This window comes from Natator depressus, chromosome 20, assembly GCF_965152275.1.
Source record: "Natator depressus isolate rNatDep1 chromosome 20, rNatDep2.hap1, whole genome shotgun sequence".
In the NCBI taxonomy this organism is placed as follows: domain Eukaryota; kingdom Metazoa; phylum Chordata; order Testudines; family Cheloniidae; genus Natator; species Natator depressus.
Window position 1 is genome coordinate 23,977,273 of NC_134253.1, and position 23,993 is coordinate 24,001,265.

The 23,993-nt window shown below is 62.3% G+C and overlaps 2 protein-coding genes across 3 annotated transcripts; one reads left to right on the forward strand and one right to left on the reverse strand.

The window, feature by feature from the left end:
* Positions 1–146: 146 nt before the first annotated feature.
* On the reverse strand, positions 147–6,030 carry ECSIT (ECSIT signaling integrator). Its single transcript, XM_074934803.1, has 8 exons — positions 5,985–6,030; positions 5,331–5,559; positions 4,310–4,736; positions 3,860–4,083; positions 3,360–3,417; positions 2,582–2,730; positions 1,713–1,815; positions 147–792 (listed from the first exon to the last, which is right to left on the reverse strand). Exons 2-8 carry the CDS (start codon positions 5,445–5,447, stop codon positions 572–574), a joined length of 1,299 nt encoding a protein of 432 aa, XP_074790904.1. The 5' UTR covers positions 5,448–5,559; positions 5,985–6,030; the 3' UTR covers positions 147–571.
* A 2,105-nt stretch (positions 6,031–8,135) lies between these two features.
* On the forward strand, positions 8,136–21,027 carry LOC141975392 (TLC domain-containing protein 4-like). 2 transcript variants are annotated; one of them, XM_074935720.1, is made up of 7 exons: positions 8,136–8,253; positions 12,462–12,632; positions 13,148–13,237; positions 14,011–14,069; positions 14,834–14,928; positions 17,830–17,903; positions 18,302–21,027. In XM_074935720.1, the coding sequence occupies exons 2-7, from the start codon at positions 12,478–12,480 to the stop codon at positions 18,606–18,608; spliced, it is 780 nt and encodes a 259-aa protein (XP_074791821.1). In that variant the 5' UTR covers positions 8,136–8,253; positions 12,462–12,477; the 3' UTR covers positions 18,609–21,027. The 2 variants fall into 2 exon arrangements, with proteins under 2 accessions (XP_074791821.1, XP_074791819.1); XM_074935718.1 differs by lacking the exon at positions 8,136–8,253 and adding an exon at positions 9,821–9,842.
* The last annotated feature ends 2,966 nt before the right edge of the window (positions 21,028–23,993 follow it).

Below are 23,993 nucleotides of genomic sequence, written 5' to 3' on the forward strand. Positions count from 1 at the left end.
CTGCCAGGCCCCTTACTGGCTTGGGCAGGGGACCCCCAATGCACAAGGCCATGTGGTAATGTTGACCTGCCCCCATTTTATGGAGAAGAACCAGCAGGGCTAGGACTGGGCTTGTTCCCTGTCTTCTTCGGAAAGTGCTGAAGGCTTTTTAATAACGTCTCTGCTCCACGCCCACGGGGAGCGGTTTAATAGGAGCTGGGATTACAACTCAGGAGGCTCTGGGCTCCCACTGCCGCACTCAGAGACCACAGAGAACAACGATCAGGTCCAAATGTAAGACTGCTACACCGAATCATATGGCAACTAAGCGCATTCACCCAATATGCAGTACGGTATTTAGTGCTAGAGTGAAGGAAGCATGGGCATGGGGGGCAGGCGAATATTCGCAGCACCCCCATTACATGCAACTCTACTAAAAGTGGCTCAGACTGATTGAAAGGACAGATCCATTCCTATGCCATGGTGGCTGCTGAAGCAGACTCCCTCTGGCCTATCTGCTCGATTGGCAAGGCAGGAGGGAGTCACATGCAGCTAAACAATCACCAAGGAAGTCGATGAAACAGAGACAGGTTTAAAGCTCTTGCTTCGCGTGCCAACTTTGCAGGATCTCCTCCTCGCCGCTCTCCGAGTCCGAGTCCACCTGGAGCTCTCGGGGCCCCGGCGTGAGGTGGAACACAACCGGCGTCTGACTCAAAATGGGATTGGTTTGCTGCAGGCCCAAAATCCACTTGGCCAAAGTGGCCTGGTCTCCTGCCCCGGCCATGCACATGGCAAAGACGGGGCCTTCCTCCACTGCAGGGGACAGGACAGAGAGAACAGAAGCAGCGTCAATATTAGCAAACCCCACAGCACTTTGCATACAATGCAGTGGAGTCCAGTAGTGAGAGCAGGGTGACTGGAAATCAGGATTCTTGGGGTCCTAATCTTACCTCCACCCCTCCCTCCACAAGAAAACTGTCAATTCACCGAACAACAATAATCCTCCACCCTCGGGGGGGAGGTGGTTTGTCTGTCAAGGATGCAAAGTCCACACATCCAGGAACTAATTTTTTTCACCCGGCATTGAAATGCAGCCACTTCTGGGGCAGAACACAACAGCTGCAACGCAGCCACTTGGAACAGAAGTCGCTATTCTATCCCGCTGCAGAGGAGTTCTGATTTAAACGTGTTCAGGTAGGGAAGAAAAGTATATGCTGATCTAAGTGACCTGGACGCTTTCTTTCTTGCTTGGGGGATCATATAGAGATAAGAGGGGGAGGAAAAAGATCATTCTTATCATCCTGGGATCGCTCTTGTAAATCGTGCCAGGGCTAGTTTATACAGTCCTTGCAGACCTCTCTCAGCAGCTCTGGATTAGGATTGGGACTTGTAACTGTGGCAGTAACGTTCATCCACTGCTGACTGGGGCTGGATTTGAATTAGCAACTTCGAGGCTGACACAAAATATTACAGGCATTGGAAGCTTATACCAAGGGGGAACGGCTTTGGTTGAGGGGTGGAGTTAGGCATTCAGAAGCCGTAGGTTCCAGGTGAGCGAGGACAGAGATATCTGTTAGCCTATGGAACAGCCTCCAGAGGGATGGATCAATTTCTGGGATCTATTTCTGTTTCACTGCCAGCTGCTCTGGCTCTCCCGTTGCCCGACTGTCCCAGTGGATAGGATTTGCTCTAAACACACCCCTACCTCAGCGGCCCAGCCCCACATGAGTTACCTTCATCCACGTAAAATTCCTCGTTATCCCAGAGGTCCCGATCCAGGTCCAGGTCGAGCTGCATGGAGTAGTAGAAGTTCCTCTCGGAGTCTATCACCTCTTCCTAAGGGGGAGGGGTGAAAGATATTTATATGGGGGGAGAAAATACCCCCCCCAAACACCTCTGCCCTACCCAATGGCTAACCTGCATCTCTCTGCCCTCCTTGGACAAGACAAGGCCACTCCTCTAGGTATTCAGCTTGCGCAGTCCATGGATTTCCAGAGAAAGAGGCCAGAATGGCAGCCCTGTGCATCCACAGAGCAAACTTCCTCGCCCAATATCCCTGAGTCGGCCCTGGACAGACCCTCTAAGTGGAAGAGGGGACCTCGACCTCTCCATTGAGGCTGTTGGTGAGGGGCCTGGTCACTGCAGATTGTGCTGGTGGTTTCGGCAATATGTTCACCAGCCCAGCTAAGAATGAGCTGAGACCTGGCAAACTCATTATGTGCAGGCCAATGAATGGCTGTCAGGTGGAGGTAATTATTGGTCTCCACCAATGAAGGAGGGAATAAAACTGGTGTCCCCTAGAGGGGAAAAACCACATATTCCAGTCTGACTCCCCTGAGCCAGCCAGTCCCCATGCTGTGGGTCTGGGTCAGAGACAGCGCCCCCTTAGAGGGGGAAAGCCCCCATAGCCTATTCCCCACACCCTGCCCCACCTCCACAAGACTTACAGCATTTCCAGAGTGACTCATGTCATTCACCAAACCAGCACCAACTCCGTGGAGTTTGCAATGCAGGGAAACAGCCTGGAAATACAGACCCTCCTCCCCAGAGCCCGCAGCACACAGCCGACAGCCCCACGCAGGGCGGCAAGACCGTTCTTTACCTTTTCTTCAGGAGGTAGCGGCTCTCCCCGGAGTACATAATAATAAACACACGTCTTCTTCAGCCACAAGGGGAAGGGGCCCTCGACAAACACGGGCCTGGCCGGATTGTGGCGAGCCAGCAGTTCCTGCTGATCGGGGCTCTGGATTCCTAAAGAGAAGGGAAACCACACATGCCACAAATCAATGAACACAATCCAACAGCTCTGCGCTGAACGGCCTTCACACCAAGCAAAAGCACTCAAGGTGGGGAAGCTCTCCCGAGCAGGAGAATCTGCCAGGCTGAGATTTCTACCTAGGAGCTGGGCTTGTGATCGACAGCCAGGACTCCCCAGCTGCGCATCTGTTACCCCAGATCCAAGAGCGGGATGCGATGCTCTACAGAGAGGCTTACCTCCTTAGCGGTTCTAAAGACACTAGGCTCCTCAGCGCCGGAGCAGGCTCATTATTTAAAAAGGAGGAAGGAAGGGTTGGGGCGAGCCCATAAAGAAGGCGAGCAAATCCATGTCAATGGGGCAAGAGAGACACCCCCATTCCCAACCCAAACGCCCCCCTCTCCGAGTCTGTCCAGGGTCACGTGAGGCGTAGCCCACGTGGCTCGCAACTTCTGCTTCCCCACAGCCTGGCTGCTTCTAGCCAGCAAGACCGAATGGTCCCAGTGCTGACCGTCCTCTCTAGGTAAGGCTCCAAAAGGTGACAGACAACAGGCTAGAGACTTTTCGCTCCCACGTAATCCAGCACCGGCCACTCAAAGGCAAGGTTGTCTGGGGCATCCTGTACCTACGATGTGCGGTTGGGTGATCTCTTTTCCGGCATCCAAAATATCTGTCAGAGGCATCTGCAGGGATAAAGACACCTTTGTTAGAGACAGCATCCTTCACATGCGTGGGATCCCTGACCCATTCCCCCAGTTCAATACAGCCTGCCTGGCTGTAGAACCCAAGAGGCCGGGCCCCCTGCCCAAGATGGGGACCGAGCCCCAGGAGGCCGGGCCCCAGATAACAGAGGAGTAAACTCCTTGGCGCATAGAACAGTCTAGAGGGTGCTCCATGCCCCAATTGCTGCAAGCACCTTCTCCTCTGCATCGGGCTGTGCTAAGGGTCGTTCGAGCTGACCAGAGCTAGCTTTGCCTTCAGCTCATTCTGGGACTCCACCGCTGTGCAGCAAGAGGCCCTGGCGCGTTCGAGTCCCTTCCCCCGCGGTGCTCACACCCCAATGAGCAAGAGTCAGTCACTCCCATGGCTACAGACAACGTGCTACAGCCAAGCGCCTTTCGTTACCTGATAGACCGTGACCTTGGCGCTCAGGTCCGCGGCGATCCGCTGCAGGCTGAATCTGGCGAGGTCAACGGGGTCCTGGGGGAGGGCCGCCGGCACCGGGTAGGGGTTGGCATGCTTGAATTTGGGGAACCAGTACATGAGCCGCTGGTACTTGCGAACGGGATGGCTCTTCTCACCAAAGATCTGGAGCAGCAGGAACTTCGTCTGCTTGTTGGGCATGATGCCTGCGCATATGAGGGAGGAGAGGCGGGTAAGAGACGCGGACGGTGCGTTCACTGGCCCTCACCATGGGGACTAAGGGACAGATGGGTTAAGTGACTTGCCCAGTTCAGCCAGGGAGTCAGTGGCAGAACTGGGAATAGAACCCAGGAGTCCCGACTCCCACTCCCCCCAGCCCTAACCGCTAACCCACACTGCTGCTATAGGTGTTTGGGCACCTCCCATCCCTACCATAGTTCTCCATCTGCTCCAAGACGTGGATCCCGCATTCCTGCTGCCTCGGGTAGTAGTTGAACATCCTCTGGATGAAGTTGCGGGGCACAAACACTTCCTTGGGGAAGACATCCAGGATCTTGTTGTAGACATCGAGGTCCCGCTCCACCCCAAACTCCGGCATCTTCCTGAGGGCCGCATTGATGAACTCGATGTGACCTCTCCGCCGGATGTCTCTCTGGCAGAAGAGCTCCACCACTCGGCTGAAGGTGGCCTTGTTTCTGTCTCCCTTGCAGGCCCGCTGGAAGAGCTCATCAAAGGGTACCAGGGCCCCATCACGGGACCCTCTGTCTTTCTCCTTGTCCCCGCTTGCCGAGGGGACGAGATCGGAACGGCTCAGGGCAGCACCACTCCGGATGCTCCGCACAGGAACTGGCCAGAAGCCCTAGCAGAGAATCAGATACAAACTGGGCCTTTAGCAGCTGTCGTTTTCCCTGATTAGAACCCTCTCAGTGGGGCAAGGCCCTAGATATCAGTACCACACTCTACAGCGCCATTCCATTCCCCTGGCTCACGGGCACTGGATGCCAGGTTGCAGGCCAGCAGTGACTGGTACCATGTGACAGCTGCTTAGCAGCCTGTGTGCAACGAAACCGCTGGGTCTCAGACTACTTCCAAGCAGCCTCTCCTGTGCATCATACCGATCCACTGTGATACCACTCGTAAGAACAGGTACCTGCTGCCCCTCTCCCCGCCCCATTTCCACTCCCCTCAGATTACAACAAACGGGAGCGGTGGGGGGGTCCTCAGGCCCTCTCGAAATCAGATCCCTCTGGGCAGCAAATTTTGGGCAACAAAATAAGAAGGGAGAGAGGTTTACAAGATGCACAATCCCATCCCTGATGCTTCACTCCACAGGGCTGCCCACCTGCCCTGGACCGGTTTCCTTCGGACTGGGAGCTGCTCGGGGCAGGGCCCACATGGAATTTGTCTCTCATGTGGTGCCCAGTGTGCTGCCCCGCTGAAGGACAGCTGGTACCTGGGCACAGCTGCTTTCCTGCAGCCACGGGAGATCCCTCCCCGGAGCGGCTTGCCGCAGGATGCCTCGGCCGGCAGAGAGCTCTCGGGCCAGGAGCAGCTTCCGCACGCAGTTCATGGTGGGGAGTTCGTCCCTCCGACGCGGGGCAGAGGCTGGCGAGGAAGGAGGCTGGAGCTGGGAGATTCAGAATCACGGGGCAGGCTCAGCCATGCCTGACATCCAGGGTTTGCTTGAAACAGACCAAGACGGATTTTAGAGATTTACTGTAGCACACGGGGACAGGAAATCTACAGGGGGCGGGGGAGGGAGAGCTCCCTATCACCCATTCAGGCTCCCCCCCTTCATGGTGCCCCATACACACACATACCGCTTCTGTGTCCCCCCACACGTTCAACCTCCCCATGCCCTGCCCCCAAACTCCTGTATATCCCCCACGGGGAGGCCACCGGACCCCCAGCCCCCCACCTCACACATACACTTCCCAGACCCTCCCACCACATGGGCATGCCCCCCAAATCCCATCTCCTCCCCCCCCATTCCCTCCACAGGGACATGCCCCCGATCCCGTCCACATAGGCACCCCCAGCTCCAGGTGGGCATGGCACGGCACCCCAAGCCTGCCACCCCCCATATCCGAGCCTAGGCCGGCCTCACCCCACCGGGCGCCGCCATTTTAGCACCGCCCCCTCTAATCCCTGCCGGGTCAGGGGGCGGGGGTCAATCACGCACGCTGTTTCTAAACCCCGCCCACTCCCAGATTCTCCCCTCCCCCGCCCCAAAATCACCCCACCGGGGCGGGGAGCCGGACACGTGGGTCCTATTTGCCCCCCTTTCCCGGGCAGGGTGCCTCGCCCTGTGTCCCCTCCCGCCCCCGGCAGATGGCTCGGACTCCTGGGTTCCATTCGTGCCCATCCCCCCCCGATTTTGGCCACGCCCCTTCCTTTGTCTGTGCCTCAGTTTCCCTGGCTGGGGCTGGGGCGAGGATGAATCAGCCAGTGCCCGGGAGCTGCCAAGCCCTTCGCACCCAGCCTCAGACGGGCCCGGACCGGCGGGATTCCCTGATTCACTGGCTGGTTACAAACCACGGGGCACCTTGTCCCAGGTAGGGGGCACATGGGGCAGGGCCAGGTGCAAACCATCCTCCCCCTCGGGGCGGCTCTCACCCAGACTCCGGGTGGGAGGACTGGCCTGCAGGGAGGTTTGACAGACCCCACCGCCCAAGCATGAGGCTCTGCTATTATTTAATATTTCCTCCTCAAAACACCCCCCCACCACACACACACAGATCAGTCCCCCCACCCCCTTGTGTCAGGTGCTGCATAGACACAGTCCCTGCCCCACAGCAAAGGAAGGGTCAATAACCCCATTTTTCAGATGGGGAAACTGAGTCACAGGGCAGGGCAGTGACGCACCCAAGGTCACTCAGGGATTCTGTGGCCGAGCCAGGAACTGAACCCAGATCTCCTGAGGCCTAGCCCAGGGACCTCCTCCTTCTCCATCTCCTTGCTGGCCCAGTGGGTGCCCTGGCTTTCCTTTCCCCAGCCCTGCTTTACCAGAGCCCCACCAGGGGCCACCACCTGGGCATGACCCTGCCTTTGCCCCAGCCAGTCCCTGGATTCCCCATCCCCGCATGCTGCCTGCCCGAGGCCAGGGAGCTGCGTTTCGGGTGCTGTTGCTGAGCAGGCCCCAACTTCAGCTTTATTGACAGCACAGAGGAAACATTACATTCCCACTTGATTCCTCCTCCAGGCCTGTTCTCTCCCCCCAGAGTCACTTGGATCCTTCCTCACTCCTGCCCCAAGCTGTGGCAGGGCATTGCTGTGCACTGTTAAACACCTGCCATGCCCCACCCCAGAGGTGGCTGCATCTCAGCACCAGGTGCGAATCCTTGTATAAACAGCTTCTGTATTCCACCCCTGGGTGACTGAACCTCAGCGCTGGAGGAGGGATATCTGTCTAAACCACCCCTGGATCCCACCCCAGAAGTGGCTGAATTTCAGTCGTGGATTTCGTGATCCCTTTTGTGATTATTTTGCATGTCTCTTTGTAACAGGCTTCAGGCTGAAAGGTGCCTCTGTAAACGTGGGGCTGCAGGGACAACGTGGGGCTGTGGCAACAGAGGAAAGCAGCAACTTCCCTCTTTCAAGCATTGCATGTGCATTGCCCCAGGAGATGTGTGGATTGTCCCTGTTATTCAACAGGGGAAACTGAGGCACGGGGAGGGGAAATGACTTGTTCATGGTCACACAAGGAGGCAGTATGAGAAGTGAGACTAGAAACCCAGGAGCCCTGGGCCTAACCACTAGACACCCGCCCCCCCCCAATCCCGCCCCCGCCAAGAATAGACCCAGGAGTTTGACTCACAGCTGCCTCCTGCTTTAACCACAGAGCAGCTGTAAGTTCAGGAGACCGAACCCAGGCGTCCTGACTCCCAGCCCCCCTCCCCTCCCGCCACGGGGCTAGAACCCAGGCGTCCTGGCTCCCAGCCCCCCCTTCCCACAAATGCTAGATTCCCCCTCCCCTCCTGCCGCGGGGATAGAACCCAGGCGTCCTGGCTCCTAGCCCCTCCCCCCGCGACAGGGAGCGAACCCAGGCGTCCTGGCTTTCAGAGCCACCCCCATGGCCGGCCTGGCTCGTCCCTCACCTTGGAACCTGCCACCTGGCCGATCCCCACGACGGGGTGGGGGCAAGGGGCAGGCGGCGGGGGCGTGGCTAGCCCCCAAAGGGGGCGTATCCAGTGCCGGGATTGGCGGAGGCGGGGCGCTGGCCAGCCCCTCTGTCAGAGCCAGGAGCGGGGCGTGGGGCGGCCCCGGGCTGGGATGTGGCACCGCCGCGGGACCGCCGCCTGGGAGCTGGGAGCGCGGCAGGAGCCCCTGGGCTCCGAGCAGCCGGCTCCCCACGCCCGGGGGCAGGAGCCTCCCAGGTGGGTGGATCGTGCGAGCCACGCGGGGCAGAGCGAGCCTGGGAGTGGGGGGAGCCGGATCCGTGGGGGGCTGTGTCCTGGGGGAGGAGTGGGGGGAGCCGGATCAATGGGGGGGCTGTGTCCTGGGGGGGGAGCTGGATCCGTGGGGGCCTGTGTCCTGGGGGGGCGAGTGGGGGGGAGCCGGATCCGTGGGGGGTGAGTGGGGTGGAGGCGGATCCATGGGGGGCTGTGTCCTGGGCGGGTGAGTGCGGGGAGCCGGATCCATGGGGGCCTGTGTCCTGGGGGTCGAGGGAGGGGAACCGGATCCGTGTGGGAAGGAGCCAGATCCATGGGGGGCTGTGTCCTGGGGGATGAGTGGGGGGAGCTGGATCCATGGTGGGGGGGTCTGTGTCCTGGGAGGGGGAATTGGGGGGCAGCTGTGGGTTCAGGGTATAGAACCCCAGGAGTCCTGACTCCCAGTCCCTGCTCCCCCCCCCAACCACTAGATCCTGCTCCCTTCCAGGATCTCCGAGCTTGCCTGGAGCGGGGAAGCCAATGCTGTGGGAAGAGGGGAAGCCATGAGGGGCCAGGCTGTGGGCTCCCTCGTGGCACACTGAAATTGGCACGGTGCATTTGGGGAGACTGGGAGGAGCCCCCCATGAAATCAGGCCTCCTGTCACTCATCCCTGAGCTGGCCCGCAGCCAGGGCTTCTAGCCTGGGCACGCAGAATGCACCAGGCCGACCCCACCGCTGAGGGGGGCATTACGCCAGGCTGGCTTTTGGCCCCAGACAGGGTTAGTGGCAGGCGGGGGGAGATTGGCTGCAAGTTTTGCCACTTCGTTACTTGCCCAATTTGCGTATTGCCCGGCCAAAGTGAATGATAATAATTAACCCCGTGGAGGAGGCGAGATGGAGGTGGCGGAAACTGGATTGTTCAGCTGCACGTTCCTGTTCCCTGGCGTTGGTGTTTTGCAACCTTTAATTATTGAATGTGAGCGTCTCACCCGCCCTGCGAGCCGGGCACCTCGGGTGTTTCCCTGGAGGTTGCCAAGTTCCCCGAAATCCCTCCCACGCTCCCCGCCATGCTAACCTGTAACTCCCACTCCCCTCCCAGAGCTGGGGAGAGAACCCAGGAGTCCTGACTCCCTGCTCCCCAACCACTAGCCCCCACTCCCTTCCCAGAACTGGGATAGAACCGAGGAGTCCTGACTCCCAGCCCCCGCCAGACTCTAACTCAAACTCTAACCTTAGGTGGACCCTGGCATTACCCTATTCCCCCCCCCCATTCATTCCAGGTGATCAGCCTGTGTGAACCCCCACCCATTTTGCACCAGTGCGGCCCCGTGAACACAGGGAGCTGGCACTGATGCCTGGCTCAATGTGGCCGCTCCGTCCCGCGGGGGCCTGGCTCCCAGCCGCAATCAGCTTTGTTCTCTGGCCCTGATCCGTTTGCCTTGGCAGCGAAAGCAGGAGGTGGCATCTCGATTGAACTTGAGACCCAGTTCCGGTTACCTCAGCCAGACACTCAGTACCCGCGCTCAGGCCTGTCGGTGGGGCAGGGACCTTGCGAGGGTGTCTGCCCCGTCCCTCCACACTGAAGTGGGACCCGGTAAGCCCAGCCCATCCCTGCCCGCTCTTCGTCCCGCCTGTTCTGAAAACCCTCCAGCCACGGGGATCCCACGGTTAGCCTCAGCCCCCTGCCACAGCCATCGGCTGCCAACACCACTGAGGGCTGCGAACGCAACTGTTCCTCCTGGACCAGGGCACGGGCCATCAGGCCTAGGGGTTGGAACCGCAGGTCAGCGGCAGAGTCGGGGCTGGAGCCGGCGCAATTGGAGCTGCAGGGAGTGCTACTGCTGGGCTTAGGAGCATGACCCAGGACCCCATGGTGCCAGGCGCTGCACATTATTTATTAGGTGTATTACGGTAGCGCCGAGGCTCCCCAGCCATGGCCCAGGACCCCGTTGTGCCAGGTGCTGTACATTATTTATTAGGTGTAGAACAATGAGATGAGGCTGATGGGCATGGTGGGCAGCAGGCTCAGCTCTAAGCCATTGTACCTACCTGGTGCCCGTCACCGTGATATCTGGTCTGGAGGAGGAGGGCCGGCTCCAGCCCCTCTTAGAACCTCACCCACCCAGACCCTGTTTCTTCCCCACACATAGGGAGCCAGCATTCAGTCCCTGGGCCCCATGGCACTGCCTGCCCTCCCCGCACACATGCCCGCTGCCAGCCCCCCTCACGACCCACAGCCTCACCCTGGGCTACCCCCAGCTCTGCCGGCCCCCCTCACTCCCGACCCACAGCCCCACCTTGGGTTCGCCCCAGCTCTGCCAGCCCCCCTCACTCCCGACCCCCAGCCCCACCCTGGGCTCCCCCTCAGCTCTGCCGGCCCCCCTGACTCCCGACCCACAGCCCCACCTTGGGTTCGCCCCAGCTCTGCCAGCCCCCCTCACTCCCGACCCACAGCCCCACCTTGGGCTCCCCCTCAGCTCTGCCGGCCCCCCTGACTCCCAACCCACAGCCCCACCCTGGGCTCCCCCCAGCTCTGCCGGCCCCCCTCACTCCCAACCTGCAGCCCCTGCCAGTGCCCAGAGGCTCCCCCCTGCCACTGCCCAGAGGTGGATTACGGTTTTGTGGGGCCCTGGGCCAGAGCAAGTGGGCCCCCCGCCTGCAGTCCATTCCCCTGCCCGCCTGCCGGGGCCGGGTAGCAGGGTTGGGGCATGGGGACTCATTTTTCTGGGGTCCCTGGGCACAGACCCCATTGGCTAATCTGCCACTGGCAGTGCCCCTCGGTCCCAATCTGCAAACCCTCCCCGCCTGCTCCTTCGGGCCGGGCCCTGGTGTGGATCCAGGGTTAGATCCACCAGTGTCAGTTTGCAGCCTCACAGCCAGTTTGGTCTGTGAGCATAGAGACCCCCGGGGCTGGCTGGGAGAGGTCACCTGCCCCGAACCCCCCCACCCCACCCCACCGGGTCACCTGCCCCGATCCCCACCCCCACCTCAGAACGGATTTCAGGGTTCCAGCAGGACACGTCTTGAGCAAATATTGAATGAAGTGCAGAGGTTAGTTTCCAGTGCAGAGGTTAGTTTACAGGAGGCTCATTAAGCAAATCCTTAATTACAGGCAGCAGGGCTGCTCTGGGCAAGGATCTCTACCAGCGCCTGCCAGATCCAGGGGCTGGGTCAAAGCTCCAGCCTCTGGCGGCATGGGCTGGGCCTCTAGGAGAATCTCACCTTTTGCTCACAAACAGAAATGATCCTGCTCCCCTCCCCGAGGATAGAACCCAGGAGTCCTGGCTCCCAACTCCCCTGCTCTAACAACTGGACCCCGCTCATGTCCCAGGGCTGGGGATAGAACCCAGGAGTCCTGGCCCCTGCCCCCTTATCATTCCATAATGCTCCCCCCTTTTGGCAGGCCCTCAGCATTAGGCCTCTCTCCCTGTGGGTTCGATCCCTGGCTCTGGGAGGGGAGTGGGGACTAGTGGTTAGAGCAGAGGGGGCTAGGAGCCTGGACTCCTGGGTTCTATCCCCACTCTGGGGACAGGGGACCTTGATCTCTGTGCTGCAGTGGCACCTGCGGGGGTTGGTTCCGGCCAGTCCCTGGGGCCGGGCAGTCAGGGCTGCTTGTTGGGACGTGGATCCTTTTCCAAACAGCCCCTGCCCCGAGCTCAGCGATCACCGGGCGCCCAGCTGGCACGGCCCTGGAGGGCACGGCCGCCTCCCCATCCCCCACCACGGGGCCAGATCACCCTCTCGGCTCCAGAGAGTGGGGCACATCCTGGGGGGCTGCTGGTGCCCCCCCCCCGCTGGCCTTGGTCTGCTGTGCCGGGCACTGCCCATTCCTTGGCAGTACGGCTGGGCAGCACCACATGGCACCAAGGGCCTGTGGTGGGAAAAGGGCACAGGGCTGGGCATCGCTGCAGGGGGGACCAGAGAGAATTAAACTCTTGAGTACTCTCCCCTCTGTGACGCAGGCTTATCACCGCTCCACGGAGATCCAGGGCTGCAGGTCAGGAGTGAGGGGCATCGGCAGGGTGTGTGTGTACCGCTGCCCTTTGCTAGATGGAACGAGAACAGCTGTGCTCTGTGTCATATGCCCTATAATGCTCTCAGCCAGTGGAGATTCTCCTCCCGCTCAGATGTGGGGGCTGGTGCTTCCTGACCAGGAGGCTCCAGATCCCATCCCTGTGGGGCCCCACGCTCACACCCCACGCTCCCTTTACAGGTGCCATTGAGCGGCCATGGAGGAGTCCACACGGCTGGGTTACTGCATCGTGGCCGGCAGCTTCGTGACCTTCCAGTTCTTCTTCTCGGCCGTCAGCCCCCAGCTCTCGCTGGCACTCAGCCGCCGCTACTGCGGCCTGACTGCTGTCAAAAAGTGCGAGTGGAACTCCAGGTACCGCAGTCCTCGGGCCTGAGGGGAGCAGGACAGAACCCAGGAGTCCTGGCTCCCCGTGCTCTAACCACTAGACCCCACTCCCCTCCCAGAGCCAGGGATAGAACCCAGGTGTCCTGGCTCCCAGCCCTGCAGCGTCTAACCACTAGGCCCAGCCCCCAGCGGGAGCCGTCCGGACGTTCCTGGTGGGCTTAGCCTGAGAACATCCTGGCGCGTGAGGCGTCTGACGGGCTGAAAGGAGTCATTGTCCGAGCCCGGGGGCTGGGCGCTTGGAGCAACATGGGGGGGGGGGGGGCAGAGCCGTGTGTGATCCCTGGGGGGCCACTGGGGGGGTTGAGCCGTGTGTGATCCTGCGGGGGCCATGAGGGGGGCAGAGCCGTGTGTGATTCCCCCGGTGGAGGCCTTGGGGGGGACTGAGTCACGTGTGATCCTGGGGGCGTTATGGGGGAGCTGAGCCATGTGTGATCCCCGGGGAGGCCAAGGGGGGGGACTGAGCCGTGTGTGATCCCCCCCAGGTGTGTCTCCACTCTGCACGCGCTCATCGTCGGCCTCTTCTGCCTCTACATCCTGCTCTTCGATGGAGCCATTAACGCCAACCCCATCTGGTGAGCTCCCCCGGTGCCCCTCACTCCCGACCCACAGCCCCCTGCTCCCTGCCCCACAGTTCCACCGGTGCCCCTCACTCCCGACCCACAGCCCCCTGCTCCCTGCCCCACAGCTCCCCCCGGTGCCCCTCACTCCCGACCCACAGCCCCCTGCTCCCTGCCCCACAGCTCCCCCCGGTGCCCCTCACTCCCGACCTGCAGCCCCCTACTCTCCCAGCCCTGGCTTCCTCCCCCCCGACACACAGAGTTCTGTAGCTGACTGCAGCCCGTGCTCGGAGTTGGGGGCAGGGGGGCAGATTTGCCCTGGTCCCTTTCCCAAGCCCTGTCTCTCACAGCTGGTTGGAAGGTGCCAGCCCTGGGCCGGGGGGTGGAGGGGTGAGGGGAGGTCCCGTGGGCCCGAGGTCACATGGTGGCAGAGGTGATAAAAGACTGTTTTGTGCCGGGGAAGAATAGCCTCCTTGTTCCCCGGCTGCCAGGACCCAGAGCCGCCCGAGCAGCTGGCATCGGCGGGGCAGAGGAGCCTGTGCGGTGCGGCTGGGCACAGCCTCTTGCATTGGGGACTGGAGCCCAGGGGCTGGCATGGTGCCCAGACATAGGGTTGCATGCAAGGAGGATCTGGGGCCCAGGCACTTTGGGAGCGAGCGTCTGATGGGGGGGAGCTGGCCCTGTGATCACCCCCCTGCCTGTGTTCATGCTCCACCTCTCCCCCCGATACTAACCCCCCCACCCCGTCCCATGCCAGCCCCTCATCCCCTGACTCCTTGTGCTTCCAGGGGGGACCCTTACCTGGTGAAACTCAACGTGGCCATCACCTGCGGCTACCTGCTCTACGGTAAACGCTGGGGGCACCGTGCTGCCCCTGCTGGCTGGCCTGGGGACTGCGACCCCCAGCTCTTTGGCCTCCCTGACCTGGGGGGACCCCAGAACTGGGATTTCAGGCACAAAATGATCTAAAACCCTAAAAAAAACCGGGGAAACTTCTTACAATTTTGGTGACTTTTTCCTTCTGGAGTGAAAGGAGCCACCAGGCATTGGGGCCATGGGCCTGGGGGGCTGCCCGGCAGGGCGAGGCTTTGGGGCTGGAGCAGGGAGCTGCAGTGGGGCAGCTGGGCAATCAGGGGGGCTGGACCGTGAAACCCCACCCAAGTGGGAGTTGTTTGTGCCTCCCACCCAAGCTGAGGACCCCAGGAATAGATGGAAACTCCAGGAGAAATCCAGGTGCCCAGCCCAGGGTGAGGGTCTCCCAGGCAGTGAATGGTTTGTGGGGCCCCCAAAGGGCTGACTTGCCGACAGGGCCAGCGCTGAGCTCGCTCCAGGAATCGGGCCTCTTCCGGGGACACACACCGGCTACAGGCCCCGCTCTGAGAGGCTTGGGGCGGGAGGTGCCAGGCTTGCGAGAGGGGGTATGTGGGGAGAGTGTTTGGGGTGGGGGGGTGTCGTGCTGCGCCTGGAGGGGCTGGTAGGGTTTGTGTGTGTTTGTGCATTTCCCCATTGCTGAGCCTGACACAGCGCCCTCCCATGGGAGCCCCAGCACACTGACCTGTCCCCCCATTGTCCCCCCGCATTAAAACTCCTCCGTGTGTGTTTCAATTCCAGATTTGCTGCTGCTCCTGCGGTACTGGAAGATGCTGGGCGACTCCCTGTTCGTTTGCCACCACTTGGTGGCGCTGTACGCCTACGGATACGTGCTGGTCAGTGCCAGGTCCTGGCCGGCTGCTCTGGGGCAGGCTCCCTCCCCTGTCCCAGCCCCCCAGATCTCTGCTCTCTCTGTGCTTCCTCTGCACCCCCCGCCCCAGCTACTTCCTTTGCCCCCGCTCCGAGGGCAACGGCTGGGTCCATCCAGGCTCCAAATTCAGCTTCAACCCCCCCCTTTAATCCCAGCCAGAATCCACCCCCCCGTCCCCCCATTTCAAGTCAAAGCTCCGATTTCAGCCCCCATTCGCCAGCTGGCGTCCCCCCTCCCCAAGCCTGGAGGGGCGGGAACGCAGCCAGAACAGAGGAGCCCAAGGCACCTGCCTCTGGGAGCTGGGAGGCTGGGCTGGGCTTGGGGGTAAGGGACTGGGATTCACGAGAGCTGGGTTCGAAGGGGACTGGCCGCTGCTGGAGATGGGATACCGGGGTAGATGGGCCCATTCCCTGTTCTGCAGCAGGGAGGGGATAATCTCAGAGTGTTTAACACCAGGAGGGACCCTTAGATCTAGTCTCACCTCCTGCACGGCACAAGCCGGAGAATTTCACCCACCTTCTGCATGAGACATGAGCTCAAGGCAGAGAGCGCGTCCCCTTGAGATGAGCCCTGCTGGGCCCTGGACTCCCCGCTTTGTGTGCGGCTTGGGGTGGGCACCCTGGGGCAGATGGTGAGGGCTGTACCAGGGAGGATGGTCCAGTGGTTAGGGTCTAGCCCAGGACTTGGGAGTCCTGGGTTCAATTCCCTGCTTTGCCACAGACTGCCTGTGTGACCCTGGGCCAGTTGTATAGCTGTTCAGTGCCTCAGTTTCCCTCTTTGTATAATAGCCCTGCCAGGGGCATTGTGAGGCTAAATACACCAATGATGGTGAGGTGCCCAGATGCCACGGTGATGGCAGCCGATGTGCACTCACACTGTGGCTGCAGGGCTGTGCTGGGAGACAACAATTGGGCCTCCCCGCCCCCACCCCACCCCCAGACGGCTTCCCTTGGTGGCCAGCGACTCGCCAGGGGACGCAGGGGGCCATTTGCCTGCGCAGCCCCAGCTACTTGTTAGCACCAAAGCTCCCCGGGCCGGGAAGGAGGCGCCGGCAGCTGAGATCCGTGGAACGTCCTGGGCCGACCAGCCAGCGCTGGCTGGAAACCCCCCTTCTGGCAGCTCAGGCTCGTCACCCAAAAACCAGGGGCTGCTTTTGAAAATCTCCATCCAAAAAGCCTTAGGCATGTGTCAGTGACCTGATACTGTGTATTAGGTGTATTACGGTAGCCCCTAGGCACCCTGGTCATGGCAGGGACCCTGGGCAAGGCACAGAACAATAATTCCCCAGCTCCATCCAGCCCCTGCCTTGAGGCGCCTGAGTCCTGGGGAAGAAATCTGCCTCTTACCATAGGACTGCTCAGGCCCGAGGTCCTGACCCGCTGCCCCACCCAGGCTCTGACAGGGGCTGGCACCAGCTGCCCCCAGGGAAGGAGAAAGAACCCTGCAGTGGAGGGGATGGGGGGATCCTCTCCCCCACTAAGGGCTCATGGGACGCCCCTGGTCTGTTTAGCACCCAGTGCGGCCATCCCCAGCCGGTCCCAGATCACTGGGGAGGAGCCTCGTTGGCTTCAGAATCGGGACTTTCTACCAGTATTCGGGGTTCTTCTTATAAACCGGGGGGGTTGCAGCCGTAGCCAGGTTCCCCTGGCGCTGGCAGCTTTATCTGCCCCGCTGAGGGCCAGGAGCTCTTCTCAGCCCCCACGCGGGCCAGGACGCTGCTTTGCCCCGGGACTCCAGGAGCTGGGGACTGAAACCGACTGTCACCCGACTCTGGCAGCTGGGGCGTCAGCTCAGAAACGTGGGGGGCTGGGGACCAAGCTGGGGCAGCACGTAGAATACAGGGGACTGTATTCCAGCCTGCAGCATCTTGGGTAGGGTCATAGGGGCCTATGAAAAGTCAGGGGGGGCAGAACAAAGTGTGGGGGGGCAATCACCCCCCCCCATAGCAAGTAACTCCCCAGCTCGGCAGCCCTGTTAGAATCGGCCAGGCCTGTGAGCTGGACTATTCACTTGCGCCGTGTTTTCACCCGGGTCAGTCTCCCCTGTTTGTGGGGCCATCGGCCCCCCAGAACTTAGCCAGCAGGAAGAGTCAGGACCCAGCCCCAGCTGGCGTCTCTCTCCCCACTCTGCCCCCTGCACTGCGCCCAGGCCATGGGAACATCTAAACATCTCATTTGTGACTCCTTACCAAACAACCGGCCCTCCCTGGCGTGACCCCGGTACTGAACTCCCCAGGGGATCAGCCCCCCCACAGCTGTCAGATACAGCCCCACTAGCACCTTTGGAGTCGTGGGGGGGACACCCAGAGGGAGCCTGGCCTAAATATTTGGGCAGCTCTTTGAACTGGGGTGGGGCAGGTTGAGATTGGGAGCCATACACAGAGCTGGGTAGGGGAGACCCAGGACTGGGGTAATGGGGCTGCGAGTCAGGACTGAGGGACACTAGCAGAGCTGCGGGGGGCGGGGATCCCAGGGCTGGGCTAGCAGGGGGCTCTGGGTGGGGATTGGGGGCACTGGCAGATCTGGGTGTGGGGAGGCCCAGGGCTGGGCTAGCAGGGGGCTGCGGGTTGGGACTGAGGGGCTCTGGCAGGGCTGGGGGGGGGGGGACGGGACTCTGCTCATCTCTCCCCTACAGAAGGTGCAAAGGAACCTGGTGGGGGGTGGGCCCCTCTCATGGCTCCAGGTCTTCAGGGAAGTGACTCTGCCTTGGGGTCTGTGAGTCCAGCGACCCCCCCCTTACTTCATGCTGGGGCACAGCTCAGCGCCCCCCACCTCTGGGGTGGTTCCTGAGCAGGCCTGGGGTGGAGGATCTGTCCCCCCCCGTGAGCCCCTTGGAGCAGGGGATTAACAGCCTCTCTCTCCCCTAGAGCCGAGGGGTGCTGCCCTATTTCGCCAACTTCCGCCTCCTCTCCGAGCTCTCCACCCCATTTGTCAACCTGCGGTGAGTTGGGGCAGGGGAGCTGGGCAGGGGAGGAGCTGGGGGGCTCTAAGGTGCCTGAGTGTCCCAGTGGGACACGGATTCAAATTCTCCTGAGGCACTGCGGGATGAGGATGGTGCCACTACCCCAGAGGATGCTGGGATGCAGACGGTGTGGGGAGGGGGGCTGAAGGGTAGGGCATGCAGCAACCCTAGATCAGTGGGGCTGGGAGTTAACACCCTTTTGACTTGCATCAGGGCAGCTTCCACGCCCCCCCCCCGGGCTATGGGCTCAGGCTCTCTGCAGACTCAGGCAGCGTCTGGCTTAATGAGAGCGCTGATGTGATCATGTGACGCCAGGAGCTGGAGGGGGCGGGGCCTGAGGCTGTTTAAAGTGACCGCGCACCTTTCTCGTGGCCCAGGTGGTTCTTTGACACCGTGGGGCAGCCCCGCTCCTCCTGGTTCGTCCTAGCCAACGGCCTGGCCATGACCGTGGTCTTCTTCCTGGTGCGCATCGCCGTCATCCCCAGCTACTACGCCCGCATGCTGGCCTGGCACGGCACGCCCGAGTACGCCCGCCTGGGGCTGGCCGTGCAGGTGGCCTGGATCATGCCCAGCCTGGCCCTGGAGGTCCTCAACCTGGTCTGGATGTACAAGATCATCCGGGGCTTCTACCGGGCCTTCTGCCGGTCCCAGGAGAGCAAGACGGCCTGCAGCCACGGGGACTAAGCGGGAGCTGGACTTCCCCAGGGGGCGCAGCCAGGGGGCCCCCAAGCTCCTGGCACAGATGGAAGATCTACTCTAGTTCCCATCAGAGCCCACAGCAACAGAAATACCCTGGCCTGGCATGTGCCCCCAGGCACCTGGACTGGCCCCCACTGAGCAACAGGGGCATCTGGACTGGCACATGCCCTACAGGCAGCTAGGAAACTCATGGAGATCACAGACTGGCATATGCCACAGGCACCCAGGAAATCCATGGGGCACCGGGACTGGCATTGAGCACTTGGGACATCTGGACCTGCGCATGCCTGTCTTTGTGGGGGCCTGCGTGTCCATGCACAAGGGGCATGGAGGCTCCAGCTGGGTGGGGGGCAGGGGGCAGAGCGGGGAGCCACAGGAGGGCCATGCTGCAGCATAGTGAACAGCTTCCCCAGGCCTCCGCACCCCCTCCAACTCCTACAGAAAGGGGAAGGAGGCCCACACTACTGGGCTGGAGAGTTGGGGGGGCGGGGCCCACGTGTGCTGAACCCCCGGGGGCCAACGGTTATTTGTAGCTTTTGAGGACAACACACACACCCCCAGGATCCTGCAGTCTGACCCAGGCTCCTCCCTGCCAGATGCCTCCTGGCCCATAGCACCCCCCCTTCCATAAGGCCCTGGCCCCCTACCCAAGGGGACGGGGCAGGGTTCTGGGGCTGAGCCTGCTCTGGCAGGGGGAGCTGGGTGCGGAGTTGGGAGCCACACGGGTCCCAGCAGCGGTGTCTCTGGCACAGGGCAGCCCCCAGCTAAACATGTTCAGAACCCCCCGGGCTGGGGCCCCCGAGAACTGGGCTGTAGTCCCTGCTCTGCTGCAGACTCCCAAGGCGAGTCGCGGTGCCTCTGTGCCTCAGTTTCCCTGTCTGTTAAAGGGGGACAACGCCCCTTCAGCTGTGCCTTCTCTCTTCAGACTGGGAGCTCTGTGTGGCAAGCCTGTCCGCCACTCTATCCATGCAGCGCCTGGCACGGCCGGGGGACCCCGATCTCGGCCCGGCCCAGACAGCGCCCCTTGATCTCGGCCTGGGCCTCTAGGCATTTCCACGCTCCCAGTGACACTCTGAAGTAGCCTCCCTCACCAGGTCTCGCTCCGGTCGGCTCCGAGATCGGGTTTTTTGGACGGTTTCCTGTGAAGAATCTCAAATTCCTTCTCGATTCCTTGTTTCATACCTGACATTTCTGCCCTAGTGAGGAATTAACCCTCCCCCCATACTAATTTATTAACCCCAACCCCCCCCCACCTCCCTGGGCCAGGGGATGAGCGCCCAGCTCACCCCCGAATCTGGCTGGGCTCCGACCTCTCCGGCCACGTTTGCCTCCAGTGTCTGTCTGTCAGGGGAAGGGTGGGACCCTCAGTGTGGGTGTCAGGGGACAGGCCACTGGGCTGGGACTCAGGACACCTGCGGTCCGTCCCCAGCTTTGCCACTGGTCAGCTGGGTGACTCTGCACAAGTCACTGCCCATTCTGTGCCTCAGTTTCCCCTCTCGCCCTTTGTTTAGATTGTGAGCTCGTTGGGTCAGGGACTTTACTTCGTTCTGGGTCTGGGCAGCCCCCAGCTCAACAGGAGCACCCCCACATCTCAGCTGGGGTCTGGGCAGCCCCTGGCACAATGGGAGCACCCCAATATCTCAGCTGGAGTCTGGGCAGCCCCTGGCACAGTGGGGGGCCCCCTGATATGTCATCTGGGGTCTGGGTAGCCCCTGGCACAATGGGGGCCCCAATCCTGGGTATGGTCTCTAAGGACAGTAGGAGCGGTCAGTAATACACCAATTTGCACCAGCTGAGGACCTCGCCCTCCGACCCCTCCAGGCCTGGCTGTCAATTGCCCCTTAGTAACAGCGGGCGCCCTCGGCTGCCGGGTTCAGGGCTGGCCTGGAGCATTTATCCTGTCACCCGTTTCCTCGGTCTGGTCCCCACCCTCACTCTCCGCCCCAAAGACCATCATGCCGGAGCCCAGCCCTGAACTCAAACCCGCCAGCCCAGGCCCGATGCCGGGGGATTCTCCGGCCTGTTCTCTGGGGGGCGATTGGAATCCACTGCCCACCGCACTGCCCGGTGCCAGCTCAAACCTGGCATTTCGTACCCTCCGCCCCAAACACCTGCATCCCCGTTGGCCCGCGCCCCCCCCAGAGCAGCACCCAGGCTCCCGCTGCCACCCCCTGGGGGTGCCGCCGGCAGGAGAAAGGGGGAGGGGACAGACAGAGGGACGTGACACGAATTGCGGGGACTCAGGTTTGCCATCATGTGGCAAGATCATTCTCATGCCTCGCGGCACCGTTCTCATGAGGGGCGGATCCCCCCGTCTGAGGCCCGTCTCTCATCCTGCCCCCTGGACTGTGATCGCCAAGCGGCGCGGGGGCCTTCGCGGCTGGTGTATGAAAAGAACAATAAACAGGATTTAGTTTATTACGCTGGGCCGTCCTGCAGCCCTTTCTCATGGGCTCCCTGCAGGGAGAGGTGGCCGTGTGATTTCGGGGGTGCCCTGTGTGGGGGAGGGTTGTGCATTGGGTGGGTGCAGTGGGGGGCAGGCAGCCCCTTGCTGAAAGGGTATTTCAATATGACAGGTGGAGCCCACCTTGGTGTGTGTGTGTGGGGGGATGGAGGCATGTTTGGGGAGGGGTGAAGCTGTATGGACTGCACGGGGGGCACATTGTGGGGCAACGTGTGTGTTGGGGGCCAAGGGTGGGGGGGTGCGTCAGGCTGTGTACATGTTGGGCTGGTGGGTGGATGTGTTGCGGCTGGGAAAATAACCCAGGAATCCTGATTGCCGGCACCCCCACTTCTCTAACTACTAGACCCCACTCCCCTCCCAGAGCTGGGGACGGAACCCAGGAGTCCTGCCTCCCAGCCCCTCCCCCCACTGTAACCACCAGACCCCACTCCCCTCCCAGAGCTGGGGATAGAACCCAGGAGTCCTGCCTCCCAGCCCCTCCCCCCCCGTAACCACCAGACCCCACTGCCCTCCCAGAGCTGGGGATAGAACCCAGGAGTCCTGTCTCTGCGTCCCTCCCCCCCTGTAACCACTAGACCCCACTCCCCGTCCAGAGCTGGGGATAGAACCCAGGAGTCCTGCCTCCCCGTCCCCCCCCCCCGTAACCACTAGACCCCACTCCCCGCCCAGAGCTGGGGATAGAACCCAGGAGTCCTGCCTCCCCATCCCTCCCCCCCCCGTAACCACTAGACCCCACTCCCGGCCCAGAGCTGGGGATAGAACCCAGGAGTCCTGCCTCCCCATCCCTCCCCCCCCCCCGTAACCACTAGACCCCACTCCCCGCCCAGAGCTGGGGATAGAACCCAGGAGTCCTGCCTCCCAGCCTCCTGCTCTAACTCCCCTTTTGCTGCCCTGGGAGCCGTAGTCGGACGAACGGGGTGGGGGAGGCAGCTCCCCAGACAGGAGCTGGGGAGGGTGTTGCTAACGCTGGCCGGTGATGGAGGCCGATGAACTAAGTGTTAGGTCTGGCCGTGCTGGGCAGCGCTGCGGAGCGGGCCGGGGCGGGGGGCCGGGGGCATGGTGCGCGTGATGGGAGCTACGCGGGCCAAGGAGCTGTCAGGGCCTCGAGAACGAATGCCGGGCAGGGGCCAGTGGGACTCCCTGCCACGTGATCCGTGAGGCCAGGAGTCTAGGCCGGCGCCCAGTGAGAGCCCCCGGGGCTGGGGGGAGGGCAAACACGAGCAAACCCAGAATAGGGGGCTGGGGGGGGGTTCTCCCCTTGGGGGCTGGTTAGCCCATCCCTGCAGGGAGTCTCACGCCTGCCTCTGACATAGCTGGTGCCAGCCCTGCTCTCCGCCAGTGATCCTACCCAGATGTCCCACACCCCAGCACCCCCTCCCTGGGGCCCCCAGGTGCCCTCTCCCCAGGGACCCCCAGTGCCCTCTGGCACCCTCCACCCCTGCTGCCGATGGGAGATTGTTGAGCAGTGGGTGCCCAAAGGAGCCCACAGAGCCCCTTGGGTGCCCGGACCCCCCTGCCCCCAGGGCCTGGGCCAGCCCCAAAGGTTCCCCACTTGTCCCCTGCTCCCCTGCTCCCGGTACAGCTGCCCGGCCCCCTGGCAGGACCCCCCGTTCCGGGGGTCACCCTCTTGGCTGAGCCGTGGGCGCGGTGACGTGGGGCCAGGCCGCGAGGCAGCTATAAATGGCAATGCTCATTCTGAGTGGGGGAGCGAGAGGGGTGGGCGAGAGGGGCCCGAAGGGCGGAGAGGGGGGCGTTGGCACCTGGCCTGACTCAGCTACCGCACGGCTCAGCCTCACGTCATCAGTAAAATTTAGCCGCCCGCCAGGTCCCTCCGGCTTCGGAGCCTCCTGGGCCGTGAGCTCAGGGCTGAGTCAGCCTGCGACAGCCTGGGCCCTTAACCCCCTGGCTGCTGTGGCCTGGACACGCGTGTGCACACGCGCGGCCCGGCGGCGCTGGGTTGGCAGGAGCCAGCCTGCTGGGGGGGCACAAGATCGGCCCCCTTGGGTGTCCCCTCTCCCCACACCTCTAGCCGGCCTGCCCCATCTCACAGCCCAGCACACCAGCAGGGGGCTGAGCAGAAGCACACCCAGCCCCAGGGAGCTAGGACCCCCAGACGGTCAGCGGTCCCCGAACCAGGGGGTTACTCCTGACCTGACTGGGTGAGCTCCCATGGGCACGGTGCCAGGGCTGCCGCTTCGCACCTTCTCCTGGAGCAGCTGGTGCCCGGCCCATGTGTCGCGGCACTTCCCACGCTCCTACCAAGCACCGCGGCTGGGGCTCCTAGCCAGGTGGCCCTGGCAGCGTGGCGGCATCTCCCCCTCGCCGGTGCCTTCCTACCCCCCCTTCAGTCTCCCCCAGGGCCTGGCGCTGCATGTCCCTGCTGTGCCCACCTGCCTCTCGCCTCAGAAACGCTTCGGGCAAGGACTGTTTTTAGCCACGGGGGGCAGCGCCCAGCACAAGGGGCCCCGAGCCCAGACCGGGGCCCGCTCGGCGCTGCCCCAATAGGAACATCATCCTAAACTCGCTCCCGGGGCGTGGGGAAGGGGAGTCGCCCGAGGACGCCGAGAACAACGCGCTCCAGTCCCTCGTTCTCAGCACTTCCACCAGCAGAGCGCAAAGCAGCGCGGTGTCCTTATCCCCATTTCCCAGATGGGGAAACCGAGGCACTGAATGGGGAGGTGACTTACGCAGGTCGCCCGCCCGGCCAGCAGCGAGCCGGGGATCAAACCAGCTTTCACTCCAGGGCTCTGTCCGCTAGGCCACGCTGCCGGGCTTATCACCCGCTCAGTCTAACTGATCGCTTTGGGCTAGTTCACGAGCTAGCACCCCCTGCAGGCTCACCCAGAGCTCCCGCAGCGCCTCTCACCGCTGGGCAGGGCCTGCTTATGTGTCCCCAGGCACAGCAC